Source organism: Rhipicephalus microplus, chromosome 7, assembly GCF_043290135.1.
Source record: "Rhipicephalus microplus isolate Deutch F79 chromosome 7, USDA_Rmic, whole genome shotgun sequence".
NCBI lineage: Eukaryota > Metazoa > Arthropoda > Arachnida > Ixodida > Ixodidae > Rhipicephalus > Rhipicephalus microplus.
The window spans coordinates 32,137,722-32,162,578 of NC_134706.1; the positions used below are offsets into that span (position 1 = coordinate 32,137,722).

At 46.8% G+C, this 24,857-nt stretch overlaps 2 protein-coding genes across 2 annotated transcripts in view; one reads left to right on the forward strand and one right to left on the reverse strand.

The window, feature by feature from the left end:
* Positions 1 to 5,246, reverse strand: part of LOC119180189 (putative ATP-dependent RNA helicase DDX5) — a 33,855-nt gene extending 28,609 nt beyond the window's left edge. Inside the window, exons 1-2 of the mRNA XM_037431331.2 lie at positions 4,924 to 5,246; positions 1,010 to 1,172 (exon numbers count right to left, since the gene is read on the reverse strand). Coding sequence (XP_037287228.1) covers positions 1,010 to 1,172; positions 4,924 to 4,946 — 186 coding nt within the window. The 5' untranslated portion in view covers positions 4,947 to 5,246. The remainder of the gene's footprint in view (positions 1 to 1,009; positions 1,173 to 4,923) is intronic.
* Positions 5,247 to 5,610: 364 nt separating this feature from the next.
* Positions 5,611 to 24,857, forward strand: part of LOC119179290 (uncharacterized) — a 59,038-nt gene continuing 39,791 nt past the window's right edge. The window contains exons 1-8 of the mRNA XM_037430358.2: positions 5,611 to 5,741; positions 6,187 to 6,421; positions 16,685 to 16,781; positions 19,090 to 19,226; positions 19,988 to 20,050; positions 20,164 to 20,299; positions 22,624 to 22,784; positions 23,749 to 23,927. Coding sequence (XP_037286255.1) covers positions 6,197 to 6,421; positions 16,685 to 16,781; positions 19,090 to 19,226; positions 19,988 to 20,050; positions 20,164 to 20,299; positions 22,624 to 22,784; positions 23,749 to 23,927 — 998 coding nt within the window. The 5' untranslated portion in view covers positions 5,611 to 5,741; positions 6,187 to 6,196. The remainder of the gene's footprint in view (positions 5,742 to 6,186; positions 6,422 to 16,684; positions 16,782 to 19,089; positions 19,227 to 19,987; positions 20,051 to 20,163; positions 20,300 to 22,623; positions 22,785 to 23,748; positions 23,928 to 24,857) is intronic.

Genomic DNA, 24,857 nt, shown 5'->3' on the forward strand with positions numbered 1-24,857 from the left:
GCCACATTGCTGTTCAATGACGCTAGTGGTCACCACTTGTTGAGTAGAAGCCATCAAATAAAAATTATAATTTCTTGTTTATGAAACAAAAGCATGCTCGTTGCCATCGATATAGAGGACAATCTCATTTTTGTCAAAATCTGAAAAATTTTTTTAGACGGTTGACTGTCCCTTTACCATGCACACAAGCCCATTAGTTTGTACATTGCACAGACTATCTACAGCGACTAGTGCCAGCAATATCACTTGCTCCGAAGAATTGGAACTCGCTAAAAGCAGACGCCCCAGTAACTTTCCTGCCAACACTTGGTGAAATGGCAAGATTTAAGAAGGGGCCTTGACATGCGGCCATTCAGAAGCGACGTGACAGACGTGCGCAAACGCAGCTGCATTGGGCCTTGAACAGAGTCTGGCCATGAGACACTGGGATCAAAAAAGATTTCCAGTTCAGATAGGCGACACTGCAGTCCATCATGGAGAATAACAAACACGCTCCAAATAAGAAAAAAATGCTAAGCTACTTCTGTAAAACTAAACGAAAGAAAGGCACTCATATTTGGTTGCGATCCTACGCGGTGCATTGCACTTCTCCTTCCTCACCTCCTCTGGCCCAAGTCAGAAGCCATGCACCATTTGCTGCTGATTATTTAATGCGCTCTCTACGCAGCCTCACAAGGTGTTTATAGCACACAAGCAAATGCAAGCACCATGATGTATGAAGCCTTAATGTTCACACACTGCACTGCCTGGCATCCTTTTCTCTCGGTGTGGTAACTGATGACACAGAAAATATTTCGATATACACTGTGAGAGAACATTGCAGGGATTTGAAAAATATATTGTAACGCAATGAGGAGAAGCATTGCATCTATTCTACTTTCTCTTGCCTTCCGACAGATTATAACTCGTGAAAGCTGAACGCTGCCTCAAGTGTCTGCAAGACACCTCAAAATGACAACTCAAGCGGATTAGCGGAGCAAAGTTGCATCAAAGAAGAGCAGCAACCCACCTTAAGACTGTTGTTGACAAAGCTGCTGCCACCGTTGCGGCCATCCCCGTAGCTGTTGTTGCCTCCCATCATGGGGCGCCCCATGCCACCACCACCGGGCTGGGGCCGACCACCGCCACCACCTCTCCACTGCTGCTGACCCCCTTGCTGACCCCCAAAGTCCCTGTGAGGAGAAAAAAAGGAGGCAGCATGTGGAGTACAGGTAAGGTCTGCAAAGTGCACATATAAGAACATACTGCCGACAACAGTAAGCTTTAGTACAGTGTACGAAGCACCCGTAACAACGCTGCGTTTCACCTAGTGTGCACGTTCAGAAGTTCCGGGTAGCGCTTCGTATGAAACCCGATGTTCTTACACATGCAACACCATCGCAGATGCTAATAACACTTGTTGGACTAGTAGGTGCATTGCATCAACAAATCATATCCTGCCAGAAAATGAACGTACACAGGAAATTGAGAAGACAGGAAAGCGGCTAGACTACCAACTGTTTAATCATGAAAGCACGGCTCAAAAATTTATACACTTACGCGGTGTATACATTTGAGCCGTGCATATCCTAGCACATTTCAGTGGTTAAGTGCCACTGATAACTAATTGAAGGTACTGTAACATTTAAAGTATAGGCTAAGTGTTGCCGATGCTTGTACTGCGATGCAGTTACTAAAATAAAGGAAACATGTAGGGACGGGGCAGAGTGGTGGACTCGACAAAGTGAAGTTAAAGGAGTCTTGAAACGCTCACTCTAAGAGGACAATGCGAAATCACTGGCGTTCTCACGAACTAGGTGACGTCATGATAAGTATTGCTTTGCCTACCGAGGAACACACACAACTCTTCGGTACTTCCGAGTGCGTGCAATTTGGATTCCCATCAGCGTCTTTGTCATATGCAATCTGCGCTGGTGACGTCATCTTAAGCAGCGTTCTTGTGGGACGCGGATCACATATGGCAGACGCCGATGAGCGCGCTCGATATGCCATAGAGTTCCACGTTTCTCGATAGGCAAAGCATCTATGCCGGTCTACTCGGGCTGATGATATAGTTAGCATGTGTGGCTGCCGATGGTGCAGTATTGTCGTTGTAAAGCGACCGTTTCACGACCCCTTTAATGCAGAAGATAAATATGCAGACCCATGTGCTCACAAATGCACATACAGATGCACAACGATAAAGGCCAAACCTCACAAACGCGAAAATGCACGCGACGACGAGCAATGCTATGAGCGACAAAACAGGGCGTTCGCGCGACGTGTCGCGTGGTAGTTTTCGCGTGATTGCTCGATTCTCCAGATTTGAAAACCGTCGCCCATCGCCCGTAAGTGCTGTGCTCAAAGCACCGGAACATGATGTACATGACTAACGTACTGCCAGTTCTCTTCATGTGCTGCGAAATCGCCACCTCCTCTCACTCACCTCTCCGCCCGAGTCATGCATGCACAACGAAGAAATAACGTAATGTTTATGCACGTGCACATAAAAAAGGGCTGCAAGGCAATAATAAACACTTTCCGTTCCATCACACAACAATATATCTTATTTTTAAATTGCATACCGCTCACTACGCGGTTTTCTTGGTATGAGTAGGCCTCATGCAAGCAACAGTGGAGTTCGCTTGCCGAAACCGTCGTGTGAATGGGGTTTGCCTGCGCTAGCGACTGTTCGCGCGAAGGCAATCTACGTCCCGTAGCTCGTCGTATGAATTTTCGCGTTTATGAGGTTTGGCCTTAAAGTGCGACGAAGAGCACCCATAGAACGAAGTGACGAAAAATGAATAAGTGCCTGCAAGCAGACAATACAAATTTCATTACAAGGCTTTTCTTAAGGTACGACACTTCATGATCAGCGAGTGCCAGAGTTCACTTTCAAGAACTGCTGTTAAGTGTGCAAAACTTTGAAACATTTTCCAATCTACCTTATGAACCAACTAAGTGAATGAGTACTACGAAAGCATATGCACGTTTGCTTTCACAGTAGAGCCTTGGTAACCTAAACTGCAGTTAAAATGTTACCTGGTAGCCATACGCAAGCAAGTTGATTGAACTCTCAAGTCCCGCAGCGCTAATAAGGGCGTGCTTCTGAAGACGTGCGAATGAACGTGCAACGTTTGGATTAACCAAGTAACGGCACTGCACCGGGCGATAAGAACGCTGGCTAACCGTGCGAAAGGCACCGCAGGACGACGAGCCACAGAGAGGAGGAAAGAGGGAGGGCCCGCTATGCTTTCTCTCGCTTCCGGGCTTGCGCAATGGCAGAACGCGCCAGCGCGCATGCGCCGAGCCTGCCGCAGTTGCCTAGCGCACCGCCCGGACCAGACATGCGAGCCGGCGCGGCTAGCCGGCAAAACAAAAATAAACGCGCGCGCGGACAAAGAGGCGGCAGAAACGGGAGTCGCTGGAGACGACACGCGAGGTGGTATATCGATTTCTTTTCCTGCCTCTGCAGAATACAGTGGAACCGGAGTGACCTTGATTGAAACCCTCCAACAACAACTCGCACGACTGCTGAAATGATCTCCATCGCACCATTTCGCCTTCGCTCTGGTGATTAATGGTTCTGGAGTTTCAAGCCTCCGCGTCCTTAATATTTTGCGCTGCGGTAAACGTCGACAAATTAGACCGCCCAAACGAAACCGGAAGCTGCAGAAAATCTTCAGCTTCCAGAGAACATTCGCGAAACTTGAACAGGTAAATTTCGGGGTGTTCGGGCGCCGCACAGATTTTGCAGTTTTTTTTTTTTTCCTCTAAGGGCTTGCGTCTAGGTTGGATATACGTTGGGTGATAACGTTAATTCGTTGCTCGAAGTGTTTTAACGACTACTAATGTCACTCTTCAGCATGCATTGGGTCCAAGTACACCCAAAATACACCAGCCTCAACACCTTCACAACCGGCTTTTCTTGTACTGTCAGCACACCTGACATTTCTGTCACAATAAGCGTAGTTTGCGGTAATGATTTCTTTTTACTGAGATGCGTCGGTGCAAAACAATAAACTACAGTCTGGAACGTTTAGCTCAGTCAAGTTTAAAGAGCGTCTAAGTTAGCAAAAATACGTTTAACGACACAAAAAACAGTACTCTTCTTCGAAGGAACGCGTTGATTAAGCTCAGGGGGCGAAAATACCGTCAAAAAAATAACGCGGTTCAAACATGGACGAAAGCTCTAGAAACAATGCGCATACACAGAGCTACGCGGCACAACAAAATGACAATTTAGGAAGCCAGTTTCCGCGACTGCCTTTGAGAAAAGAAAATGCTTCCGCAAGAGCGCTAACCGCCACAAGAACGAAAGCGGCAAGCAAGCAATGGGGGAACTTTTTTTTTTTTTCAACTAGAGAAAAACAACTGTCGCGACGTTGTTTTAAAGCGCGAAACAGCTGTTGAGCCACTTAAAAGCACGACCTTTTCTCCTACACGAGCACAATAACATAAAAACGAAACCACAGTTCCGGGAAGCCAGTCGGCTGTCATGAGAAGAATGACTACGTAAGCCAACACACAAACACCGCGCTAACGGTTAACTGCGCAGCTGACTGAGAAATGCAACTTTAGAGAAACCTCGCCAACTGTAGCCGGCTCTACAAACATTGCGGTACGCCTACAGCTGATGGTGGCGGTCATATTTGTTGTAGCGTTCATTCAATAGGCGCACCGATTGCTGCACTGCGAAGCACGGCTTGACCGCGCACAGCGCTTGCAAATGCACCTTCCACCGCATTTTCGTGCCGTTATCGGCATCGATATTATGAATTATCGGTGCACTTGAAGCACTCGGCGCTTGCCGAGGCCTGGCCTAGACAGCAATGGCTTCGGGGAAAAAGGAAAGGCTTGGCTCGTAGCCCCCCCTCCTCCTTCATTCAACTACAGCGAAACGATAAGGCTATCGAAAAATCGCCGGTCGTCGGGTTTACTTACGATCTGGGTCCCCTGTAGGCCATCCTTTCTGTTTCTCGAGTCCCGAAATTAATGAATACCGGTGACGATTTGACTGCGCGAATCGCCGACGCCGCCAATTAATGATTCCCCCGAGCGCTCGAAACTACTACCACTACTTTGGCTGGCCGACACGTAGGATGGAGGGCCTTGCAGTGGTGGGGAGTCGTGAAGTGCGCTCTGCAGTGTCGTCGGCGAGCGTCTTTTGGCGAGGTGCAAGTGTCGAACAAGGCGTTAGACCCTAGTGCGGCCACTTGCAACTCGTTCGAGGCCAATTGTCAGCGTTCGCGTGTAACGCAGCGGGTGTTTCTTTGACGGCGCGGAATGTTATCAGACGAGCCTGAGTGCACCAACAAATCAATATTCCTCGCTGGGCGGCGCGGAAGAATACAAACTTTATCTTTGCTATATTTATTTTTTCATCAGCCCAGCCGCATTTACTAAACGCTTTTGTTTTGTGGTTTAACGTATTTAACTTAATTTGTCGATCAACTTCGATGGCTTGTACTAAAGCAATAAATACACTGTTTATTTACACAGGGTTAAAATTTAAAGAACTTTTGCGAATGTTGGAAAAATATTTTTTGAGAACGCGCGGTGTAGGATGCGAAACTGCGGCTGAACTAATGTTGGCCGTGCTGTTTTTTTAGTGAAATGCACTAAACGTGCGGTAGTGATTTTTTGTTTTGTGCGAGAATAATACTTTTTTGGCGGTTTTGCGGCTCAAAGCCTATAAAAAAAAAAGCCTCATCAGAAGGAAGCGTCAGCTCGGATCTTCGGTGTGAGAAAAAGCCGCGAAGGTACGTACTCACGACGCGTTGGTGTTGCAAAACGCTTTCGTTCGTAGTGTGTCGGCAGTGAATAGCACATCGTGTCCCCTACACAACGCTCCGTTGTGCGCCAACACCGGCCGGCGGTGCACAACGACCTTTTTTGCCCCGTTATCTGGCAAATAGGCGTTGATGCTATGACGTAACAGTGATCGGGACACTCGCCGATCATTCCAGCAGTTTCCGAGAATAACGGTTGGTCATTTTTTATGCTCGTGGCGTGAGAGGCCTTGGAAAAGCGCGCAATCGAAGAAAAGAAACATGGGAGATGGTTGTGGGGGGGACTACTTTTCGTACTGTGCGCGCGTTCCCCCGGAATAAAACGCTGCGGACGCGTTTGCGTCCAGTTGCGTGGCTCGAGAAGGCTCCGATAGCGCGTGGTTAACCTTATATTGTGCCCGTCTTTCGAATTCAGGCTTGGCGTCATGGCGGAGGAAGGGGGTATGCGCGAGCCACCGAGCGAGCGACGTGCCGACATGGATGCCGACTCCGACAGCAACATCGAGGCGGCTGCGTCGCCTGCGGCCGCCGACGCGCCGGAGGGCGGCGATTCGCAGGCCTCCGAGAACCCGGAGCCCGCCGAAAAGCAACCCGTGGTCATCGTCAAAGTGCCCTACAACGAGCACAGTGACGTCACCGCCAGGACGGAGGTGAGTGTTGTGGCCGGCAGCGTCCTTCACTTGCGGCGCGGCATTTTCGAGACGCGACGTTTTGTGAAGTTCCCGCCTCGCGATGCCTTCTGTGACGTTGTTACTCTTTCGTGCGGCTCGCGTGAGCGTAGCGTTCGGTACGCGTTGGGAGTGTGGAGCGACGTACCACGCATGTACAGGTTGGAAGCGAAATTCCCGAGAGATTCAAAGCAGTGCGTCCCTTTGGCCTCTCCTAGCAGTTGCAGAAGTGCCTGTCCACCAGGGAACTGCGGATTGTTCTCGCTGTAGCTTCTTTCTGCTGGTCTGCGTTTGCTACCACTGGCACAGTAGGTCGGGGTATCGAACCGTGCAGAACTACTGTTCACACGTACTCGGGTGCTGCCTAGCGGATAGCGTCGTGCACCGATCAAGTAAATAATCCAGAAGTGGACAAACAAAGAGGCACCGGCGTGATCTTGAAGGGAAGCAATTTCTTGGCACTGTTGAGTTTGCAGTGGCACCGCCACCTGGAGCGAGCGCTTGCACCTATTCATTCTTTACTTCACATTTTTACACTGTCGTATGAGCACAAAGATATGCCACTTGCTTCTCTTTCTATTGCATTGTCGTAGTTATCGTCATTGCAGTCTTTATTTCGCGGATCGTTGCAATTGCCCCTCCTCTTGGGTGCTTTAGTGCAGAAGTAGCACAATCCCCTTTTTCAGCCCGAGAACCATGGTCTGGAAGCATCATTGCTCAGCACAACTTTGTAGTCTACAAAGCACACGAGAGGAGTTGCCTGTACACTGATGTGTATGGTGCAACTTCAGTTATTTTTCAGGGACTTTCTCGGTTTTAAGCACTGTGGCAGCGAACTGCTGATAACTTTGTATTCGTAATTACTGCATTATTGAAAAAGGCTAAGCTAATTAGAACTGCACTAAATACTGTGCATGCTTAGTAGCATTTGTTAGCACAGAAAGCATTTTTAGGGCACACTTTTTTCTCTTGTGCGTGCTCTTTATATGAATTGTGCCACTTCGTTGACCAGCTGTGGATGCTGCAGTTTACGTTTCTAATGACTGCAGTGCGTATCTTCATGCACTAATAAAGCATAGTGGTTGCGGCACTGAACATCTTGTTGAAAATTCAGAGTCGCAGCTAAAGACCCGGTCCTGTCCTAGTTGATCTTGCGCTCGCTTGGTAATGCATCCCCAACCCTGTCGTGCTAGTAAATAACAGCAGCAGCACTTTCTGTACGGCATAATAAAGGGTCCCTGCAACTCTTCTTCTGGTAACCAATTGAATGGCTTCATTAACCCTTTCAAGGTCAAATCTTTCTCAACATGCATGCGAAAAATTGTAATTTGTTTATGGCTGAAATTAATTATTTGGGCGATTTTTTTTTTTCAAAAAGAAATGTCTTATTTTTTTGGGACATAAAGTGACAAAAAAAATCATTTTTTGTTGTTTCATACACATGGTTAATTAGTAGTAACATCAGGCAAAATCCTAAAAAATAACATTTCACATTTTTTAAAAATAAAAGCTATGCATTACAATAAACTAAGTGCACCAGAGTACTTTTTTGGTGAAAAATATATTTACTTAAACGTTGCTCTTTTATTCTTGGTACATACAGGACGTTGGAAACTGACCTCTGCTGAGACGCGTCTCTCGCAGATGGCGCTGCTGTCGTGGATTCGAGTCTTGTGGTTCACACGTTTGACTGGCCCGTAGTGGGGCGTGAAACTCGGGCGGTGTTTTGCGTAACTTCCCTTCCATTGTCACGGTGCCAGTGCACCTCAGCTGAAGATGCCACGAATCTACTTGTCGGGATAGTGTCCATTGCGGTGTGGCTGGCATGCTTATCATCATCATCATTTATTTTTCCTTAAGGGCCCCTGACGGGGTATTACATAAGGGGGGGGGGTCGAACAAGGATACACAATGGCAATTCCAGACCAAGAACATAAAGTAGGTTAAAATTCAAGAATTGGAATTACAGGGCATCAATAAAAACAGGACTCGATGATCGCTAATGAAAACTTGAAAATCAAAGAAAAAATTTTATATGTGCTGGCAGACCAGTGTGTGGAGGGTGTTAACAGGGCTTACCAAGGAAACGAAAAATGTCTCTCTTTCAAATACTCAAAATTGTGTCAGTAATCCTTTATGGCGGCGGGCAGGTGGGTAAGTGTGTGCGCATGCGCATTTTGGTGTCATGTTAGATGGGTTTTGCCAGACATCTTCGGGAGGACAGAGTAAAGGTGTTTGCTCACCTATCGTTGCGCGTGGTAAGTTGGCGAGCCACTTGGCGAGGCAATAATTCTGCTTGCTGACTAGTAGCACGCCGAATTGCCCATGTTGATATAGATTGCTTGCACGTGTCGTCATGGACACAGCTTTTGAAAGGAACTGAGACTCTACTATGGTGACTTTGAAGAAAAACAAATTGAGAAAATGATGCGGCAGGAACGTCTTTTTGCGTGAATGAAATTACATCATCTCCCATCAAGGGAACCATCAGTAGCATGCGAAGCAGCGCATGGGTGGACTTTAAAGTTCGGGTCATTACGGGCACCTTGACCTTGCAAGAGGAGCACACCACGAATATACTGCAGTTTCTGTTGCTGTCACTCGTCCCGAACTCCTGTTGAAGCACGCTACGCAAGTTCATTGCCACACCATGTGGAAGCACATGCGTTCATCGCGGGTCTGCAGAATCTCATTCCCCGATGCCATCACGTGATTGCTGAGAAAGCGTTTGGGGGAGACGCCACAGCGTCTTACCCAGCCCCTTGCAGAGGCCGGAATGCTTGAGCGCATTCTGACAGTGCTTGGGCCAGCTGTTGCGCATGCGCCGTAAGGGTGGTCACGCCGCACACCGTGTAGACCTCCACCATAAGCTGCTTCGCATGCAATAAACTGCATGTGATTTTTCGATAGCATTAATGTGACAACGGAAAATGTCCCGTCTCCGCATGCTGGTGCACCAACATGGCTTTTCCTGTGACGTCAGTGCAAGCCATCAATCAGCGGCAAAGGCACTCATGAAGGGCACTGACTGCCGCTATGACTCGTTGGTAGTGCTGTCTGTACTGAGAAATGAAGTTAGTGTAATGTTTTCGAAAAAAAAAAAGCTGGTCGTTATATTTTGTGCTGAGCCTAAAGGTCCTCAATGGTACTTTGGAAAGGTGCACTGATGTATATTACTTTAGCTAACGTTTTCGATGAGCCATATCTCGGTTTCATTCGTTGCGAGGCTCCTGTGTGCGAGGGGGGGGGGGGGGGAGACAGTACATTGCGAAGACCTGGCTCACATGGTTAACAGGCCAACAGCACTCAATGGCCTGATGGACTGTTACCTATCACAAACTGTAGCTGTTTTACCTGTGATGCACTTTCTGTTGGTTCACGCAGGCTAAGTGTTTTGATCTCTGCCACGGTGGCTGCACTTAAATGGAGGTGAAATGCTGGAGGTTCGAGTGCTTTAGAGTTAGGTGCGCGTTAACTCTTTCCTGCATGGGGGTGACCCCAAGTAACCACCTTTTCTTTATTTGTTCTCTTAAAATACGCAAGTCTCGCATTTCGGATTTTAAATGGCACATATTTTAAGGCTTTCGGCAATCTGACAGAAATGGCGCTACTTCATTTGGCCTTCAATGTGACATGTTACATTTGCTTTCTTCCGGCTGCCATCGTCCTCAAGACGTGTTAGATGGTGGACCAAACATGTATTATATATATATATATATTATTCCAGAATTACCCCGCATTGCCCTTGGGTGTTACAGCAGGGGAGGTCACAAATAAGTCTTCATTTGCACAATATACAGTTTTTTCAGCAAGTTTGTTCTATTCGGCTATACACTTCAGAAAATAAGGATTGGCAAACATGCACGTCCTGGGCTGGTATTCACGTATTTTGTGTTCGGGATCATTACGCATAGAAACATAAAAAAGTGTATTTAAATAACTATCCCTGTTTATGCCTACCTTGTTATATATTTGAAAAAACAGTTTCAGCCTTAACTTCTGTTGTCGCAAACACAACGATTCGCAATTCAATTCTTGCTTCATCGTTGTGACACTGTCCATTCTACGGTACCTGCCCAGGACGTACCTGGCTGCTCTGTTTTGAATACCTTCTATCTGAGAAGTGAGACTGGCTGCCGATGGATCCCATAATTGGCAGGCGTACTCTAATATTGGTCTTAGTAAACGCATTCCGTTCTAATTCAAGCTCGCAACATCTTAGGTTTCGTTGAACAAAGTTCAGTGCCCATCCAGCCTTACCAACTGTATCACTGATGTGCGCATTCCATGAACAATCAGCAGAAAACATGATGCCTAGGTAATTGGAGACATTAACTGCGGTGAGGAACTCCTTAGTTATAGAATAGTTATCTATCAGTGGTTTTTTCTTTCTAGTAAAACACATATCGATTCACTTTTTCACGTGTAAACACATTTTCCACTGTTTACACCAATCATGTATTCTGTTCAAGTCTCCCTGTAATGCTGTCGCATCATCCCAAGATATACTTCAGTACACCACGCAGTCATCTGCGAAAAGTCGCTCTGAGGACGTAATACCCAAACTTTTACCATTTATGTATATCAAAAACACTATATATATTAAAGCACTATGTGTATCAAAAACACATGTACATTTATGTATATCAAACACACTGACTGCGCTCCGATAAGTAATTTTCAATCCATTTGATGTCATCTCTATGTATAACTATTCTTTGAAAGCTTTCCGAAAATCTAAAAACAAACAATCTATCCGGCCCTCAACATCAATTTCACTTCCTAAATCGTGATAGAATTCTACAAGTTGTGTTGTGAAGGTCAAGCCCTTGTGGAAACCATGCTTTTCTTTAATTAGGATATTGTTCTCCGTGAGGTGACTCATGATAGCTGAGTAAATTATATGTTCCCTTAATTTGCATATATGTCAGGGAGAGGGGCCTATAAATCTGGACATCTTATCTCGAACCCCCTTTATGAATTGGTACGTGTGCTATCTTCGAGTTGTAAGGCAATTCACTAGCACGAAGCGACTGCGTTTATATATTATATAAAAGTATTTTCTATTATTACTGTGTTGATAGTACAGGAGAGTATGCTGTATAAGTTACCAGTGGACCCTTACTGCAGGGTGGTCACCTCATATCTTTTCAACTGAAATTGCCAATTTTTTTATTTCTTGTGAAAAAATCATTTTTTGTGAAAGATTTCGTTATTTTTTCTATAAAGCTCTGTTTACCGCCAGTAATGGAATTCTGTGCATGAAAGAATTAAAGGACCTCAGGTGATGGGAATTCTGAGATTTTCATAAAACTATGGTATTCCTCATTATTATAACATGTTAAAAATGCACGTGCCCTTTTTGTAGCTAGTGAAAGAAGACGTCGATGTGACTGAGTGACGCTCGTGAAGTTATAGCCTGTGTGGCATTTTTGTAGCCTGTGTGGCTTGTTTTTCTTGAGAGCTAAGTAAATCCTTCCCTTTCTCCAATGTCTCGTGTGCTCCACAGACGTCGCAAGCTAACATTTCAGAAGTAGGATCTCGCCATCCAATCGCTGCTGAGAGTACATGAGAGTTTTATCAGTGCACGGAGCTAGTATACTTAACCTTAAATTGGAACACACCGATGACGGAGACAACCCGACTGGCGGTGGAGACACAGCATCTGGCCATTGCGACACTATCTCAACCCGTGACCTATTTCAAGCTCTTCAAGAAAAGGATCGCTTACTAGCAACTCTGCTGGAACGACTGTCTGTGGCCGGCGCGGCGCAACCTCGACCAACACCAACCTTCCAGGTGATTGCCGACTTAAGCCACAACATTAGTGCCTTCGACTGCTCCGAGGTACTCGGCCGCTGACCCGTAGATCACGGGATCGAATCCCGGCTGCGGCGGCTGCATTTCCGATGGAGGCAGAAGTGTTCTAGGCCTGTGTGCTCAAATTTTGGTGTACTTTAAAGTACCCCAGCTGGTCAAAATTTCCGGAGCCCTCCACTACGGTGTCTCTCATAATCATATGGTGGTTTTGGGATGTTAAACCCCACATAATCAATTTGGCGGCTTCGAGGATGCTCTATCGGCACTTGAGTGGAATGAGAATATTCGTCGCATGTCTAACCTTCACGAGTGGCCAGCTGCGTACACGCTAGAAACTGCCAAGTGCCGACTGGTAGCTGCTGCCAAGGACTGGTACCGTTCGAGGAGCTCCCAGATCACGTCGTGGGAAGAGTTCGAGACCCGCTTCCGTTGGGCCTTCGTCAGCCAGACTCGCGTTGAGGAAAGATGGCGCAGGATGCAAGAGCGTGTGCAGCAGCGCAACGAGAGTGCGACCGCCTATTTCCATGCCAAGGTGCATCTGCCCCATGAAGTCAACCTCGACTTTACGGACACGCGAGAATAAGTCTTCATGGGGTTGAGGTCTCGCGAACTCTGCACCATGCTTTTAGGAAGGGCGCATGACGACGACAGCGACGACCTTCCTCACGACACCGTGGAGTTCGAGCGCATCGAACGTGAACGGCGGCCGCAGCCGAAGCTTTGCGTCATCACCAGATTCGGAGCGAAGCCTGCCCATGCCAAGTAAAGAGACCGTCAACTCGAACCAGGGAGCAGATCGACACCTGGGATCGTCGTCCGTGAACCATTACAGTGAGCGAAAATGCTATAACTGCAATGTCTACGACCACATCACACGCGATTGCCCTGAGCCTGTGTGCCCGCTCAATTGTCAGCGTAGCTAAATGACTGATCACATTCAATGCAACTGCGAGGCTTTTCTGCATAATGAGACAAATGCTGTCAGAGAACTTCCTTGCACCAGGGCTGGTCATGTGTTGCTCAAGAAAGGGACGTTCAACGATGAATTTACCCTAGTAGCCCTTATTTATACATGGGGAGTTTCGGTTGCTTGTTGCGTGCGTCAGAGGCGGCACGATGCGGCATCGAGATGGTTTGGGAACCGACTGAATTGCATGGTTTTGGCAGCCAGCATGTACCCATGATGAGAAGCCTCGGTCATCGTAAGGCTTATGTGAGCATAGACGGAGTTACTGCAGAAAATGTGCCTGTTCTGATAGTCCGCGACGATGCACAAAGAATTGACATGTTAGTGGGCCGAACGTTTACCAAACTGCCCAACGTCACATATGACAAGGTGGGAAGCACATTCCGCTTTTACCACCTAAACGATTCTCCTTTTGCTCGTCTGGTGTCATCGGTGTAGCAGCTTGAACTGCACGTGGCAGCCAGAGAAGAACGTGAGCTTCAAAAGGATTCTGTGAACTACATCTCTACATCCAGTGATCGCTCTGTGACCAGTATTCAAGGACACTGTGGACGTGATGTCCTTCCTGGGAGGAAATCTGAAGTCACAGCGACTATTGTCCTGAGCAACTTGTTTGGGGTATCAGATTGAAAGCAGATTAGTGTAATAAGAACAACTCAAGCAAGAGTACTGGCAAGTCATGGCTACAAGTCAAGTTTTTGTGTAGCGCAACTTCAGCAGCTTTGCGATACAGAAATCCCTTCGCACCCAACCCGGGAATTAAGACCACATGTGTGTCAATGCTTACTAGTGGATCCCAAGTGCCCGAAGGATGCCTGCAATCACCAGCGCTACTCTCTAAAGCACTGTGAAGTTGGTGAAATGGTAATTGGGAGCAAAGGACCCTGCAAACGCTTGTTATACGACTACAACTCAACCGAAACGTGATGGACCACTCGTTGACACACACGCTTTTCCTGCGGGTGCATCGCTAACTGACGGGAAAGGCCGATATTCAGGAGCTGCCTACGCCTTACTACAAAAGAAGTGGTATCCTCCATATAAAGCATCACATCATGACAATGTCGCATCCGGAGAATCACAACAGGACCAAGATAGTTCAGTGCGACATTTTCAGCCCAAACTCGTATAACCAGCCAGGTTTCGAGACTGCATGTCGTGATTTTATTATTTTTTCTCTGTCTGTGTGTTTAAAGAATTGCACTGTGCCAAGTTTTTATGATGACAAGTTTTTGTGTTCTCAATCTTTTATTACTTTGTGGCTTTCTGCATGGTCAAGGCAGTCAAAATGGCCGGGAGATATGACTCTTATTCAATGTCTGACGTTACAAAGTGGTCAATTTTTCAGTGCTGTGATGAATTTTGGATGTCAATGTTGGGGGTTGTTTTGTTATTTCGGTTCATCTTGTTCCTATCAAGTCATTGATTAACCAGTTATAGGAGGATGGCCGAACGACTGCATGTGCAAGTTATCTGATCAACTTGGCAGAGAGCGACTTAACGAGGACATAAAGCATTGCAAGATGGCCGAATGTTAAAAATGCATGTGCCCATTATGTAGCTAGTGAAAGAAGACGTTGACGTGACTGGGTGACGCTCGTGAAATTTTGACCAGTGTGGCATTTTTGTAGCCTGTGTAGCTTGTGTGTGTTTTTTTTTTTTTTTTTGAGAGCTAAGTAAATTGTTTTCTTTCTCCAACGTCTCAAGTGCTTCAAAGATGGTGCGAGCTAACAATTATGTTTTTGGAAGATACAACCCCAGTGGTTAATATTGTTGCATGCATGCATATTGACATTCTCTGCTACTAAGCGCTTGTGTGCCTGGCGAAGAGGACAAAAGGCTGTCTCTGCTTAGTCACTGGTTAACCTGCCATGCCGCAACTGCTGGTTAGAAATATATATTATCTACAGCCCTGTTCACCCGGCGTTTCATCTTTCACGTAATATATTTGGTGGAGGTGCACCGTTCCGCCTCCAGCCATGGCTTTTAATGATCACAAACCTGGCGCGCCAGCTACTCCGTACCTTACGATGTCCTACCTCTGTGATTCTGGTCATTCTCGGACCAACCTGGCCTTGACGCGGACTACTAGTTCCCAATGTACAAGCATGTTAGCCAGACTCATCGATGGGACTCCACCATGATGCTCACCAACGTGATCCTTTATTTGTACGGCATCCCGCGTGTATGGTTCGATTCTCATGAGACCGAGCTCACCAGCTGAAGCATCTACAAAGAATGACTGCGTGACATCTTTGCAGACCCATCCGGTTGTCAAATGGCCACACGAAAAGGCCTCACCACCTGTGTGCGGTCATCAACAGAGTCGTATGTCTCGTACATACAGGGCATGCTCACGTTGTGCCGGAGAGTGGACGAGCAAATGACCGAGAGTGACAATGTGAGCCACATACTCATGGGCATCGCAGACGACGCTTTCAACTTGCTTGTGTAATCCAACGTCACGACCGTCGATCAAAGCGGCATTATAAAAAATGCCGCCGCTTCGAAATGTGCAAAAGCCGCTGAATTCTGCCTCAATTTTCGCTGCTGCCAAACACGGCCATCACGTCAACGTGCACCGACCTCAATGCGACACCATCCTTGCAAGAGAATGTGACACGTGTCGTTCAGTGGGGGTGTGAGGAGACAAGTCTGGCGCCGTTTCATCCAGTTTCAGTCGACCATGGCACCGTCCAAACACCTCCGGCAATCTCGGTTATTCAAGCAGTCGTGCGGCAAGAAATAACCAAGCTCGGTTTTCCCGTCACCTGCTCCGACCCGACTCCAGACCGATGCCAATGAATGCACCGCTCCATAACCCATAATTTCTGCCCAGATCCCTCAATCCAACCGAATAGAGAACTGTAGACGACAAACTAATCTGCATCCACTGCCGCTGAGTTGGCTATGTCTCCCGCTACTGCCGCAGCACTTGGACGCCCCCACATTGAAGCCAATTCTTTTTTTCTCATCCATTCGCGGACCCCGTGGGTATTCGCCTAGTCAAGTGTACCCTTCTTCCGGCGCACCTAACAGCCGCTCTACTGCTCGTTTGCGTCGCCTCAACGCCGCCATTCCCCACTGACCAACTGTGGATCCCCTCGGGCGGAAAACTAAATCGTGCAGCTCCTGGAGGTAGTGCTGCATCAGTTGCGACTGACCCAAATCCTGTGTCACACAGAATGTCAATACATATGCATGTAGCAATATTATTTGAAAGGACAGGTCTAGTAGCACGGTTTTCTTGGTTTCCTCCTGTCAATGCGAGGTGACAGATTTTTGTGGGCGCTTTAAGATGCATGCAGTTATTTTAACTCGAAGCTGTTATTGTGGCTGTCGGTGGAGACGGCTTGCAACGCTGGCCTGACTCCAGCATTGGCAGATGCACCCATCACCACGATGATTGATAAAGAAACCACATTGAAGGTGCGCTCGGCTGCCTTTTGTCTTTCCAGGAACAAATTGAGGAGTTCCAGACCAAGCACAAGGTCAAGATCGAGGGCGAGGGAGTTTCAAAGCCGATCCTCAAGCTCGAAGAAGCTGGTCTTCCCGGTGAGTTTGGTGCTTTGCATACAACTGCGTGGTGGGGTTTTCTTGTTTCAAGTTGCGTAGATTTAGTTTCAGAGTCAACTTACGTATGGCGCAGTATCCTGGATGTTCTTTAACTTGTTAACAGGACCGACGACTGATTATTATGGTACCTATTTTTGCTTAGCGCAACGAAAGGCTTACTTGCCAGAGTGTCTGGTCATGGTGTGGTAACGTGGAAAGGTTTCGAAACATTTGCAATTGGAATTTTTTTTTTTTTTTTTAGCAGCGAATATGAAGTCATGTACACGTAACACATTCTGCAGACAGGGAGTGGTTCGAGCCCACTGGCTTACTGCTCATGCCTGCACTCCAGGTGCATGTGCCATGCCTCGACTTGGTCCACTGGTAGCCACATCTCACTGCGCAACTCCTTTTACATCATATGCAGAGCTAGATGAAAGTATACATGCTCTTAATTTCAAGAACTGGCCTGCATGACAGCATCAGTCTGCACGACTACGCACTGCAAAGTGATCGGCTCTCAATCCAGCTTCAAGGTTCTTCCGCTAGGCTCTGCGGCATTACGGTTTTCGTTACTTTAAGCACAGTTTAAAGATAGAAATTAGTGTCACAATGTAAAAAGAATGCTGGAATCAGTTGCTACATTTCACAGTCATTACATTTCTGCGAAGACCTAATTGCACGTTCTGGCCATTTATCGGTCTCTTTGAAGGAACACAGAAGTCAACTATTAAGTGGATGTTGATTGTTAAAATTGCGGTCCAGAAGCCTCTTAGTGTTACTTTTGTGTCAAGGAAGGGCCTATTTTCAAACAAAACTATGTTTTAGTGGTTCGCACCGGGTTAGCGCACTTCAAATTACCCGCCTCAAGAAGCGGATCGACTCGCGTCACTGTTGCCGTGCACAATGTTGCCCGGCTTTACTGCGCTAGTAGCAGCAGACCGAAAGCAGCGGGAGCCACAGCAGCAACAACGGCTATTGATCAATTTCCCGCCATTGGCTTCGAGATTGCAGCCGTTTTTTGTTTAAACTGCGCCCCACTAGATGGCACCACCTGTCCCGTGGAACCACTCGCGCCATTCCTCATAGTAACGTGCAGCGTTTTTTTTTTTTTTTTTTCATGAATCAAACAGAAATGAACAAGCAGCATTTTATTGCGTCTCTTGATGCACGGAAGGCTGTTTATTTAGTGCAATTAAATCGATTACTAGTGAATAATTGTAGGCAGTCCGTCTGATGTCATTCAGATCATTTTGAAAATGTCCTACTGCGGCACTTGTGTTCTTGTGCATTTATCCTAATTCTGGGTAAGGGCACTGTTGCTGATAATTGTCGTTTTAGATATTGTCATACGTTGAGCTTTCAATCTGACGTAAATTTTTATTTGACTTTAGTGTCCCTTTAAGGATGACACAACAACCCATTGAAAGAAAGGGGATGGGTGTCACGCCAAAGCACAAGAAGAGAGCATGGTGGGTCAGAGAATAAATGTGTTAGGGAAGTTTTAGTTGATATCAAGAATACATGGGCAGGTCATGTTTACTTGGCGACAAGTTTTTTTTTTTTTTACAGCGCTCTGGAAACTACAGAACCGCGCCAAAAAATAGTACTTAAGATTGCTGGTGATTTCTTTCCTTTGCCTTGCTAAAATAAGTGCTGCTTTATTCATTATGAAACTCAAACGGTTTCAGGAAGTCGTAGGTAAAAAAACATTCTTTTAGCGTTCACTTTTCTGGAATGCCTTTCTTTTCTCTTCATTAGAGAGCACAGTCTTTTAAGAACACAAATTTTCTCGTGTAGACATGTCGTCCCCGACGATCTGTGTGTGTTCGCAAATACCCTGTTGAGTTCTTCAAGAAGACTGTAACTCGTATTGTGAAGCAAAAATGTACATTGAACGATTGAAATGTTTCTTAAGTTTGCTTTTTCATGTATATAACTTTCCAAGAATGTGAACAATGCGAGCGAGCAAAACCGAGAGCTGCTGTATTATTTGTGCAGCAGCATGAATGTGTGGAAGCCCTAAACTCCGTAGCCTTCACTCTATTGTCCAGATAAGTTGTCGCCAAATATAGTGAGAAAGAAGACAACTGCTGGTTGTTACGAGTAACAGGCTTCATTCCAAGAGAAGGCAAGCGTGTCACGTGGAGGCCAAAAGTTAAGGGGGCATATTAGATCAAGGAGTTGGTCGGTATGTGGCCTCGGCACGCACAGTACAGGGTTAGTCGGGGAATGTAGTGTGAGGTCTCTGGCCTGTGATGGGTGCAGTCGGGCTTACGGTGATGATGATATGCGACTCTTGTTTCAGAGGAGTTTGTGAGCAAGATCAAGGATGTCCTGGGAAGTTCGTTACCTGCGCTAGCCTCGTACGGACTGCCGGCACTGCTCAGCAACCGAGACTTCATTGGACTGGGTGACTCCTCCATGTCGGAGAAGGTCATTTCGGTGAGTTAGTTTGCCTTTCTGTCTCACATTGTGCATCGGCTCTGACTATGTTCTGCTTTACGCCGTGCCTTTAACATGGCGGTCGAGGTTGGCTGTAGCTTTGCTAGATTTGTGTATTCAAATAGCTGTTTTTTGGTGCCTGCAAGCTAAGTGGCAGTGCAGCCTCAGAAGCCTTCAATAAGTAAGCTTAGCTGGTGGATTTGCTTGGAAATTAGCCGGGAGGCCCATAGCACTTGAGTGGTGCAAGAAGCTATGTTGCAGCGTGGTTACTGGAAAATGTAACACAATTCAAGGAAACCTTCTGGTTTATCAGCAGGTTCACTTTGTTCTCTTGAGTTAAGCACGTATTGTGACGCATCATCCAAACTTTTTTAGACTCAATTTTCATGATGCAGTCTATTTCGAGGACTCTTTTGACCGCACTTTTTCTTTGTCATTGTTTGTAGCCCTGATAGTTGGGCGAGTTGGGGTGGGTTGATGTTGCTGTGGGTATCAGCGTTTGCATCCATCGCCCGGCAACAAAAAGAAGTATGGTATTTGAGTTTACAAGCATGGTGAAACCTTGCTTGTTGTATTACCCCCCCCCCCCCCCTTTTTTTTTTTTTTGGGTGGCCACATGCCTGTATATATATATGTGTGTCTACGTGAGTAAAGATTACTAATTGTGAGTCTGATGCCCGACCATGTGTTTTCATTTTTCATTGTTTGGTGTCTCGTGTTCTTTGCCGTTCTTAACCATGAGTCTCATTGTTCATTCACAGTTTCTTCCATCTGTCGTCATGCATTGCCAGCGGAACATCAAGAGTGACGCAAAGGGCCCCGTTGTAAGTTCCTGCTTTCTGCGGCCTTGCCAGCGTCCGACAGTTTCTACTGTGTGACGTACCGCCAAAGTTGTGAGAACGCTCAGTCATTAAATGCTCGTGGGACTTTCTTTCAGGCGCTTCTGCTTGCGTCCAGTTGTAGGCAGGTGCGCGACATCTACAAGTACTTCCGGGACACTGGCCGGTCGCTGGACCTGGAGTGCCTCGAAATCTCGGAGGAGACCTCCAACGACCGTGAAGACTTCCAGTCAGGCAAGCGGTGTTTGTACTCCATGAGGTAGGGGTGTGTGGGTGTTTGAAAACTTCGAATTGCATTCTATTCCAGGAGTTCTCAAAGTGGGTTCCACGGAACCTAAAGGTTCCAAAGGCCCTTTAAGAGTTTCGCGAGCCAGTGATACATTTTCCCTGGTTCCGCGCTCTTGGATGGCGATCCCTAAGTGTGATCTATTTAGGGAACTTTCACTGTTCACGCCTGGGCGTCTATAAGCACACCTTAGTGCTTTTATTTTGATTGGAAACGAAATATAAAGAAAGCTCGCCGGATGTAGGGGGTGATTCCTTGGCACTTATTGTAGCTTAGCAGGGTTCCCTGTCGCCAACGTGCTTGAGACCCCCTGTTCTGTTAAATTGGGTACTCAAACCAGAATGGGCGTGCGGTCGCCAACTGTTTGACTGGTTGTCTTGCTCGCCCTGAGATGGCGCAATAAGGGGCTGTGGTTGGTTCTCGTTCCCGCTTTAGCACACTGCACGCAGCCGACGGAGTGCATAAGCCACGCGCTCACGTGTTCCCTTTTCATGAAAATTTACAGTCTACAACCACAAATCCCCGATTTCTGACTACCACAGCAGCATGGCTGAGTGAACTTTAGCACCAAATTGAATACCATAAAAACCTGTATATAGCCTGTTTTTTTTTTCTAAATTTTATTATGTAAAACTCGTGTGATAGTGATGACACAGTGTCATTGCTATCAGATAATGGTGACGGACCACAAGTTTGCATAGAATGCCTTCGTGCGCAACTGGGCTGTGCGAGCTGTAATTTGTTGGCTTGGGAAGTGCAACTTATGATGTCCCACTGTCGTTACGAATGTTGACGTCGAGTCAAAGTAATTTTGAAGATGAAAATAACTGAGTTGCGTCCTTACACGTGTAGAGGCCTGTGACTACGAGCGTGACAAAGGCAGGAGATCAGCTGTATGTCGACCAGGAAAAGTTTCCTTGGAGCGAAAATGTGAAAATACTAGCCGGCTGAAGGTACTTTGTGGGGATAGAGCAGGACTAAGGTAACGATCCTGATATGTATGCATGCGATCGAGGCGTATATAGAACCGCGTGAGCTTCCAAGAGAAAAAAAATCTAGACCATCTCCCCGAAAGGAACTCTGATGGGATGCGAAGCAGCAGCGGTGCGCACGGCGTTGACCCAGATGAAACAGGCGTCGATGTGGGTGCTGGAAGAACGGTTTGAAGCAAAACTCTGTGTAACATTTACTCGAGCAAACGTTTGTTTGAAACGCAAAGACGCAGGAGGTGAGACGCGTTAAAGACGCTTGTGCTTGGCTTCCTTGGCTCGCGGCTCATCGGTGTTACCAGCGCGCAATCTGTGTTCTCGAACGCGATCAGTGTTCTCGACTCGCACTTCGTGGGTGTCGCTGGTCTTCCACTGCTGACGCTTGCGTTCGGCTTTCCTGGCTGTGCTAACGTCGCCATTCGCGACCGCAATTGGCTTCGCTAACCCTTGCAACGCCAACGACAGCTGGGAAAGGTAAGCGGACACTAGCGGGAAGCGTGCTGCGCCGGCGTTCCGCTCGTTGGCGCGGTTGCCCGGCAAGCAGCGGCGCGTTGTCCACATTGTCGGCATTGCGAGATTCTCGAGGTGTGCACACCCGCCGGCTCGCGGCTTCTTTTCGCCGACAGATGGAGAGAAGTGGTGTGGGTGAGATGATGCCCACATGAGGAGTGGTGGAGAGGGGGTGTGCCACAGGGGAGGGAGTGATATTTCACTGCACTGCTGGGAGGGCGTCAGCTACTTGGCACCGCTCCAACACTTGCGGCGAGGGGATCGGTGTGAATTTTCCATTCTAAGAAGACATCCCGTCTCTATACTTTTCGAAGCTTCAATGTATGGGAGTGCAAGTTTATATTTTGCACTCATTAATGTTTGGACTACATTTGATTCGAGTAAGAATGTTTTCTTTTTTTTTTTCTGAAGGAATCTAAAAATCGTAAAGCTGGGGTCAGCGTAAAACTGCGTTGTATAACCAATGTTTTTAATATGTTACTTCTATGGGGATTTTGCCAAGACAACTGATTTGTCGTAAAATGGGGGTTGTTGTGAAACCGGGGGATGCATAAATGAAGTTCCACTGTGCCTACACACGTATTGTTTGTTCCTTACCATAGGGATTTCACTGCATATATCCATAAGGAACAGAGTTACTAGAATTGTCAGTTTGGAAACTTTTAGTGAAATGTAACAGGTTTCCTCTGTTACCTTCTTTTTTTTTTCCGGCTGCATTTAAAAGCATTCATTGTGTATGCGAGTTTTTTGTTTTGTTTGTTTGTGCCTTGTAGAATTCCATGTGGCCATTTCCACGGTCAGCACCATGCAAAAAGTGCACACGTCGGGTCACTTCGACTTTGGGACGATCTCTGTAGCGATCCTGTACGGAGTCGACGAGCTCTATGACGGCAGCCACGCGGACGCAATCGGCCAGATCCTGAAAGACGTTCATGTAAGTTTACGGAGGCGGGCAAAAGTGCTGTAAAAAGTTCATTGTACGAATGTCGAACTGAACTTAGTGCTGAAACTCCGAATATTAAATCGTTTTTTATTTGGTAAATATTTAGTAACGTCGCGTTCTAAAGGATCCAGAGACTTCATGTAGCAAGTTTCATGAATATTCCGCTGAGCCAGCATGGCCCTAAGATGGAAAAAGAAAGGACATCGACATGTGACTTGCATGAAGTGATTTTGATGTAGAATTCTAAAATTAGAGCTTGAATTAATTTTTTAAAGAACATAAACTATGATATGAAACTGCAAATAGTGTAGTTGTCAACAAATGAGTATAAACTGATTTATTGTTAAGTCCACGGGGAGGGAGGGGGGGGATTTGGTTTGTGGAGATATTTTGCTGCCCAGACCTGACGAAACTAAATAAACTTGCTTAGTTTTCATGCGGATTTAAAATAAGCATTTTTTTTTTTTTTTTTTGTGAAGGTCCACTAGTTTGCGGCGTCCCCTCAACTTGTTCCACATGCATTAATACACAGTAAAAGCAATGCCGATCACAGTTCTCAAATGAAATGGAAACTAGTGTTTCTGAAATTAATCAAACTTCCATTATGTGCCATGACTACCACAACAAGAAAGCAAAATTAAATTTTAAAAATTCATCGGTATGAAATGAGGATTCCGCTCTTACCACTTTGTCATAGGCAGATTGGGCTTTAGGTTACAAAAAATTTTCTCAGGTGAGATTGGTCTGGCTGATGAGAAGGCGCTTCTGATCGATTATTGGTGACAACCATTGCCTATAAGTTGCTAACAAAACTGTCACTGTCAGGGGTCCTTTAATGAGGTTTAAGCGTATTGTTAGCCAAACAGGGTTTGTATGTACAGTGCTGTGAAAGAAATCTGTCCTTTCTTTTTCTCTCTCTGCCACCCTCCCTGCTTTGCTGTTATCGTACGAGCAGCCCGAGCGTCAGTTGGTGGCCTTCAGCAGAAGCTGGCTGCCCGACATCCGAAACGCTGTCCTCGCACTGGCCAAGAACCCCGTCATCGTGCAGATCGGGGACGTCGAGACGGCGCCTCTGCCGAGCGGCGTCGCCATCGACGTCCGCATCATGGACGACGAGAGTGCCAAGAAGAAAGAGTGAGTGGCTAACGCGTTCTCACTGTATTCGTTAGTCCGTTCTTTAGCACACCTCGGCAGCTCTCGGACAAGCCCGGAGCCAACGCCCTAGAGAGAGTAGCAAAATAAGGTGGCTCGAAGACGCGGATCGGAGTTCCCTGTGATCTGTTTCGAAACTGTCGTCTTGCTGGACGATAATTCTGAGCTGTGCCCACCGAGAGCTAGCTTGAAATTTTGTTTCGGGAAGGTTGTGGATTCTTTAACCCTTTGTGGTCCAGAGATTCTCACTTACTTGGGGAAGCATTTGAACCCAGTACAGCATAGACTGCTTATAACGTAAGTTAGTGGAGCCACGAATATCTGTGGCATAAGTGGGCCCACATTGCCATTAAAAGCTGCACGAACCGAAACCATGTTGAGCTACCAGCTGCGCCTATCTGAGAATAAATACACGAGGCCAGGGTACTTGCCTCCCCTTACGCTTCACCCCACCGTGGTGGTCTAGTGGCTAAAGTACTCGGCTGCTGACCCGCAGGTCGCAGGATCGAATAACGGCTGCGTTGGCTGCATTTCCGATGGAGGCGGTAATGTTGTAGGTCCATGTGCTCAGATTTGGGCGCACGTTAAAGAATCCCAGGTGGTCAAAATTTCTGGAGCCCTCCACTACAGCGTCTCTCATAATCATATGGTGGTTTTGGTACGTTAAACCCCACATATCAATCAATCAATCCCATTACGTTGAAAATTAGTGTATGAGAACCCGCATTGCTGAGAAAAAGTATGCATGAGGGGGGAAAAAGACATAAAAAATTGCACCATCTCCTCGAAGGGGACCAGGGGTGATGCGGAACATCGTGGTTGTGCAGCGCAAGCAGTTCTTTTTTTCGATCGAGAAACTCGCTAGCAGACGCTGCCTGCATCGGCTTTGCGAGACGCTGCTGTGAGGAATGC